At 43.4% G+C, this 7,620-nt stretch overlaps 1 protein-coding gene across 1 annotated transcript; it reads left to right on the top strand.

Annotated features, from left to right (window-relative positions):
* The first annotated feature begins 2,052 nt into the window (after positions 1-2,052).
* Positions 2,053-4,030, top strand: LOC133925385 (uncharacterized). Its single transcript, XM_062371327.1, has 2 exons — positions 2,053-2,089; positions 3,441-4,030. Exons 1-2 carry the CDS (start codon positions 2,053-2,055, stop codon positions 4,028-4,030), a joined length of 627 nt encoding a protein of 208 aa, XP_062227311.1.
* Positions 4,031-7,620: the final 3,590 nt, after the last annotated feature.

The following is a 7,620-nucleotide window of genomic DNA, read 5'->3' as shown; positions in this document are numbered from 1 at the left end:
ACTTATATGAAAATTATATCTCTCGACGAGATGTACAATTTTTTAGTTGACAACGTTTTCATTTAAGGTCATTTGGATGTCTAAATAGCCATTCAAACGTTTGGTCAGAAGATGTCAAAAGGATATATTGTGCTACTATACTCACGAACTGATGATAGCTGAGATGGTTAGAGGGATCACACGCATGCATAGGCTTTAAGGTCTTGAGTTCGAGTCTTGGTTGCTGCATGCGAGTGAATATCGCGTGACTTGCGAATGTTTGGTGCGGTCGGGTGGGCAGCCTTTGGTCGGATGCCCTTGGTCGTGAAATCTTTTTGAAGCTTTTTTGGCCCAAAAAATGTTGAATCGAGATCGAAACTATCAGTGCTGGTTGGAGCTACCAACATTCAGTGTAGAGTAATCAGTGTCGATTCAAAACCCACCACTGATGGTGATTTTGAACCAAGACCGATGGGTTTTTTTTGCAGTAGTGCTTAGAGGAATAGGAAGTGGAATGCTACCATTCTCGGGAGTTTCTGAAATTAAATAAACAGATTATAGCAATGCCTACACTGATGATGAGAAATAAGATGCCATAGTTGATATAAGTACCTCAGACATTTTTATAGTTTTGAAAAATCTTAGACAAGCAGGATAGTGGAAGAGCTTTTTAGCTGTTTACTGCATACAATGGAATTTGATTACCCCCACTGATTCTGAGTTTGTTGATCTTACCCGATTTCTTGGTTATTTGAACCTCAAGAAGGAAAACTAAGTCGCTGGGAGTTGGATACAAATTACTATCTTTGTATGAGAACAGTTGGTGATGATCTTGAGTCCGGTAGCTACCATATAAGGTAAGCCGAAATATGGTCCTACAGTTTAGTTCACTACGCCATTAAGATTTTGTCCCTTGATGTGACCAGCTATAGCACTTATTTTCTACCATAAATTGTCTGTAATTCATGTTAATCAGCATTTCATCGCCTGGAATTAATGTGCCCAGGGGATCTGGAACCGTTTTGAGCCATGTTCCATCACGTCTCGAAGATCTCTCAGTGATGAAACTAAGTTCGAATAACTTATTGAAAGGGCTTGCAGTTTAATAATGTGAGGGTTTGTTGTGAAGTTGACATAAAACAAAGTAGTTGTGTTGGGAGTGCAGGAATGGCACCAGAGTATGAGACACATTTTGAGTTTTTTTTTCCAATCAAGTTCAGTACTTATGGCATCACTAAGTTTCGTTGCAGCACACGGGCAGGTTATAGTTTGTGTGAGTATCAGGTGGTTCGTATGACAATAGTGCATCGTATTGAGGTAGTGATTTCAGATGGTTGAGTTACCAATGCCAGTTTGTGCAGCAACATGTAGTTACAGAATGACATAACACAATACTAGGCTGGTGTGCTTCTTATTAAAAACTAGTTAATTAATGTTATTAGAGCTGATTGAGTGAAGTATAATTTTCCGATCTGTCCTTTACTTGTCAACTGGGATGACACTAGTACTCACGTGAAATAAAGAAATTGAACATAGCAAAGTATTCAACTTAACCATGTAGGATCTCAATTTTGTTTCAGGTAATCAATAAGTCACACAACATTATATACTGGTTGCTTTGGAAAATACAAAAAAAAAAGATATTTTGTACTGAGGAAAAATATAATATCTTGCTTCACACAGATGGTGACAATCAAAAATTTCACGTACACTAAATTTTCCATATATATAATATAGTTACAATATATTGTTAGATTGATCTCTAACCCTAACTGGACCCAACGGCCCAGTTGGGCCCTTGATCAGCGCCCTGATCGGGGGCGCCCAGCCCACTATGGCTGGAGGGCCCCTGTCACCCTGCGCTATATAAAGAGGTGGGGTCTGGCGGCTCTTTTCACGAGGTTCGACTGAGCCGTACACCCCACCGAAACCCTAACCCTAACCCGATCTAAGAGGGGCGCAGCCAGTGACGGGAAGCCACCAGCCGCGCCGCCCTGCTCCACCACGTCGACGGCTACACCGACACCGTCCCCGACCGTCGCTGCCCGTGCGCAGACTCCATCAACGAACGTGATGGAGGCATCTGGGTCATCTACCCCGGAGGTATCAGGTTCGTCCCTCTACCTCTCCTCTCTGTCTCTCTGTCTCTCAGTATAGATCGAGTCCTAGGTCTTTGATTCAATTGATAAGCTAGAAGTCTCTCGGGTCTACCCTAGATAGATTCTATAGTTTCAACAATGGTATCAGAGCCTCGGTTGCTAGTGTAGATCACGACAGGGGCTAGAATCGATTAGAAAAGGAAGTGGAAGGTTAGATCCAGTGCGGGTCTAAGAAGAACAGAGGGTTTCGGTGTAACCCTAACCCTAATTGGGTAAAAGAAAGAAGAGAAGGAGGGCTCGGCACCCAAGGCCGAACCCTAGAATCCGTAGAGACTCTCTGGGGAAGAAGAACAGTGAAATCCCTAACCCTAGCACAGTGAAACCCTAACCCTAAATTTCCCAAACGGTTAAATCTGAGTAGCAGAGAAGCAAATCGAAGGGGAAGAAGGGGAAGGGGAGGCTTACCTCTCCGTTGCTGACACCGCCGTAGCGCGGCTCACCGGCGCGAGGGGAGAAGAAGGCCGAGCCGGGGCGCTGCTCGCCGGGCTCTGGCCAAAAGGGGCGCCGCAGCCAGGCCGCTCGACGGCGGCGCGCTCACCCGCTGGGGAGCGCGCTCGCCGGCGAGAGGGCCGGCGACGGCGCCGAGTCCTCGGACTTCGCTCGCTCGCTCGTGCTCCACTGCGGCTGAGAGAGAGAGAAGAGAGAGGGGCGAGTGAGCTAGGGTTTCGGCCGTGGCCGGCCGAGCGCCGTTTTTGTTCGCGTGATACGGACGGACGACCGTCGGATCGGCGCGGACGGCCGAGATTGAACGGGCCGCTTTGCGGCCCAGGCGGGGCGCGCGGCCGCGGCACTTTGCCGGCCCAGGCCCACGTTGCAGCCTGGGCAGGTAGTGCGCGCGCGCGACAGAGAGGGGCCGGGCTGGGTGCCGAGATGGGCCGAGCCGGTTGGGCCGAAAAGGAATTGAAAATGCAAATTGGCTCAAAAAAAAAGAAAATAAATAAATAAATAAATAAAATAATAATAATAATAATTTTTCCCTGTGGGTAAAATTCATGAAAAGAGTTCATTTTTTCCGCTGCATATTTTTAAAGATTTTATTTTCATTATTAAATTCGAACCAATGGGAGAATTTAATTTTGAAAAATGGATATGTTTATTATAATGTTGTTATTATTCTGACCAACGTTGATTAATGGCAATATTATAATGAGTTTAATCATGCATTAATTCTATTTCTGCCCAACGGTGATGTAGATTTAATGTATAAACAGTTGTATGTTTTAATTTTGACCAACGTTGGAATCAAGGCATGCAATTGTTGTTATTATTTATGTTCTCACTGTATATGAATTGTGTTTTCAGGCGGATACAATTTGATGAGTTGTATCAAAGAGATCCCCACTCTCAAAGGTGACAACTACACGGAGTGGAAGAAAAAGATAGACCTGGCCTTCATCTTGGCTGAGGTGGACTGGGTAGTCACCTCACCGTGTCCCACTGAACCTGTCGCACCGGTGAGGGAGACAAACGAGGCTGATGCCGCTTGGGCAACTAAAGAGAGGGATTTTGAATCCCAAAAGATGTCCTATCACCTTGAGCATAGGAAGTGGTTCACTGCCAACAAGAAATGTTTGGCTGTGATAAAGAACACGATTGAGCCTGCAATTTTGGGCTCAATCCTAGAGTATCACACGGTCACCGAGTACCTCGATAGAATAAAGAGTCAGTTCACTGGCTCTTCAAAGACATATGCTACCCAGCTGATAAAGCAGCTGGTGACAGAGAGGTACTTTGGAAATGGTGGCGTAAGAGAGCACATACTAAGGATGAGCAATTTGGCATCCAAGCTGAAACCAATGGATTTGGCTCTCAAGGAAGAGTTCCTTATCCATCTGATTTTTGCTTCTTTGCCAAAAGAGTTTGACACTTTTGTTGTCAACTACAACATATAGCCCGAGAAGTGGGACATAGAGAGGCTCATGGCTATGTGTGTGCAAGAGGAGGAGAGAATAAAAGCTGCCAATGGTGGCACTATCAATTATGTAAAAGACAACAAGAAAAAGAATTATAATGCTAACTCCTCCTCAAAGTCAAAGGGAAAAGGTCCACATCAGCCTCAGCAGAATAAGTTCACAGTGGAGAAAAACCAATGTCTCCATTGCAAGAAGACGGGACATTATAAGAAAGATTGTCCCGATTTCTTAAAGATGATCATGGCAAAGAAAGGTGAGAACATTATTACGTTCATAAATGAATCTCTGTATGTACAGTATTCGAAATCTACTTGGTGGATTGACTCAGGTGCAACTGTTCATGTTGCTAATTCTTTACAGGGATTCCGTTCGACGAGGACTACGCAAAGAAGAGAAAGACACATTAAAGTTGCAAATGGAGTCCGAGCAGATGTTGAAGCTGTTGGCGATCTTTCTCTAGAGCTTGCTGATGGCTTCACACTTTTACTTAGAGATGTACTTTATGTTCCCTCTTTACAGAGAAACTTGATTAGTGTTTCATGCTTGGACAATGATGGATATGATTGCTATTTTGGAAATGGCAAATGTAAGATAACATTTAATAATGCATGTGTTGGTCTTGCTATCTTACAAAATGAGCTTTATTTATTATCACTACGTGATGATGTGAATGTTGTATGCGATGGTGGGAACGTTGCGTGCGACAATGAGAATGTATCCTCGTCTGCGGATGTAAACAGAAAACGAAAGAGAACTCACGATGCGTCGTCGAAATTATGGCACTGTCGTTTAGGCCATATTTCGAGGGGGAGAATAGAAAGACTAGTTAAGAATGATATTCTTCCTTCATTAGAGTTCTCAGATTTAGAACAATGCAGAGAATGCATAAAAGGAAAATATGTAAAGAAAATTAAGAAAGATGCCAAACGAAGCACAGGAATTCTACAGATTATTCATACAGACATATGTGGTCCGTTTCCTGTAAAGAGTGTGGATGGTTATGATTCGTTCATAACATTCACAGATGATTACTCCCGTTATGGCTACATTTATCCAATCAAAGAAAGAACAGAAGCATTGGATAAATTTAAGATATTTAAGGCAGAAGTTGAAAACCAACACAATTTAAAGATTAAGATAGTCAGGTCCGACCGTGGGGGGGAGTACTATGGTCGGCATACCCCATATGGCCAAGTTCCTGGACCTTTTGCAAGGTTCTTACAGGAGAATGGCATAGTTGCCCAGTATTCTACACCGGGCGAACCTCAGCAGAATGGAGTAGCTGAAAGGCGCAATCGTGCCCTGATGGATATGGTGCGCAGTATGATAAGTTACTCCACCTTACCGTTGAGCCTGTGGATGGAGGCGTTAAAAACCGCCATTCATATTCTCAATAGAGTACCAAGTAAGTCGGTGCCCAAAACACCGTATGAGTTGTGGACAGGAAGAGTACCCTCACTAAACCACTTACGTGTGTGGGGGAGTCCTGCTGAGGCTAAAGTATTTAACCCAAACATTGGGAAACTAGATCCCAAAACAGTAAGTTGCCATTTCATTGGCTACCCAGAAAAGTCAAAAGGTTTTTGTTTCTACTGTCCAGACAGACATACAAAGTTTGTAGAAACGAGACACGCTGTTTTCCTAGAGGATGAAATGATGAGGGGGAGCATGGTAGCTCGAGAAATTGACCTTGAAGAGAAGCGGGTGTATGCACCCACTCCGATGATTCATGAGCCATTTTTCTCACTACCTGCTGTCGCTGCACCGACAGTGCAAGATACTGTGGTGCCAGCACCTGTTGTTATTCCACCTGTAGCAATAATGAATGACGATGAGGAACCTGTTCTTCAGGATCCTGTAGAACCTATTGCCACACATGAGGGGGAGCAACAACAGCCTCAAACAGAAGATGTGCCAAATGTGGAGGCCCCTAGAAGGTCTCAAAGAGTTAGAAGATCAGCTATTCCTGCTGATTATGAAGTGTACAACACTGAAGAATTTCAAATGGAGGATGATCCCACCTCATTTGAAGAAGCCATGAGAAGTGATCATTCATCAAAGTGGCTTGAGGCCATGGAAGATGAAATGAAATCTATGAATGCCAATAAAGTTTGGGACTTGGAAATAATTCCTAAAGGAGCCAAAACAGTAGGCTGTAAATGGGTCTACAAAACCAAACTTGACTCCCAAGGGAATATAGAGAGATATAAAGCGCGACTTGTGGCAAAAGGCTTTACGCAAAGAGAAGGGATTGATTACAATGAGACCTTTTCTCCAGTCTCATGTAAGGATTCCTTCAGAATCATAGTGGCGTTAGTGGCACATTACGATTTAGAATTACATCAGATGGATGTAAAGACGGCATTTCTCAACGGGGACTTGGAGGAAAATGTTTACATGGCACAACCGAAAGGATTTGTCATGGAAGGAAAAGAACGAATGGGATGCCGCCTAAAGAAATCCATTTATGGATTGAAACAAGCTTCAAGACAGTGGTACTTGAAGTTTGATCAGACAATAAGGAATTTTGGGTTTAAAGAGAATGTAGAGGACAATTGTATCTATGCAAAGTTTGAGAATAGGAAGTTTATCTTCCTTGTCCTGTATGTAGATGATATCTTACTTGCTAGTAGTGATGTCAGTCTACTACTGGAGACAAAGAAGTTTTTGTCCTCAAAATTTGATATGAAAGATCTTGGTGAAGCTTCGTTCGTTCTAGGGATCGAGATTCACCGAGATAGAAGTAAAGGGGTATTAGGACTATCACAAAAGGCATACATAGAGAAGATCTTAAAGAAATTCAGTATGCACAAATGTAGTCCCTCACCTGCTCCTATAGTCAAGGGCGACAGATATGGGGATTTTCAATGCCCCAGGAACCAGTATGAGATCGATCAAATGAAAACGGTTCCATATGCTTCAGCTGTCGGAAGCTTACAATATGCTCAAGTATGTACGCGCCCTGACTTGGTATTTGTTACCGGGTTACTTGGCAGATTCCAGAGCAATCCTGGAACAGAACACTGGAAATTAGTAAAGAAAGTCTTACGTTATTTGCAAGGAACGAAAGGCCTCATGATGACGTATAGAAGATCAAATTCACTCCATATAGTGGGATATTCTGATTCTGATTATGCGGGAGATGATAGAAAATCCACGTCTGGATATGTATTCACTCTCGCAGGGGGAGCTATTTCATGGAAAAGCTCAAAACAAACCGTCACTACATCGTCCACAATGTATGCCGAGTTTGTAGCGTGTTATGAGGCAACAGGGCAGGTGAACTGGCTAAAGAAGTTCATACCCGGTTTGAAGGTGGTTGACGACATCTATAGACCACTTAAGTTATACTGCGATAATAATCCAGCAGTACAGTATGCTCACAACAATAAGTCAAGTGGTGCTGCCAAACACATTGACATAAAGTATTATGTTGTGAAAGATAAAGTCCGGGATCATGTCATAAGTCTTGAGCATATAAGTACCCAAAAAATGCTCGCGGATCCGCTTACAAAAGGCTTACCACCCAACGTGTTCAGAGAACATGTAGCCGGCATGGGTTTAAGGGA

Source organism: Phragmites australis, chromosome 7 (assembly GCF_958298935.1).
Source record: "Phragmites australis chromosome 7, lpPhrAust1.1, whole genome shotgun sequence".
Lineage (NCBI taxonomy): Eukaryota > Viridiplantae > Streptophyta > Magnoliopsida > Poales > Poaceae > Phragmites > Phragmites australis.
The sequence above is the reverse complement of the archived record's forward strand: the minus strand, read 5'-3'. Positions and strand labels throughout refer to the sequence as shown.

Bases quoted from the DNA above. Each gene is read 5' to 3' on its own strand.
- LOC133925385 (XM_062371327.1), top strand. From the start codon at position 2,053: ATGGAGGCATCTGGGTCATCTACCCCGGAGGTATCAG. The intron at 2,090-3,440 runs GTTCGTCCCTCT...TTGTGTTTTCAG, and splicing joins ATCTACCCCGGAGGTATCAG to GCGGATACAATTTGATGAGT.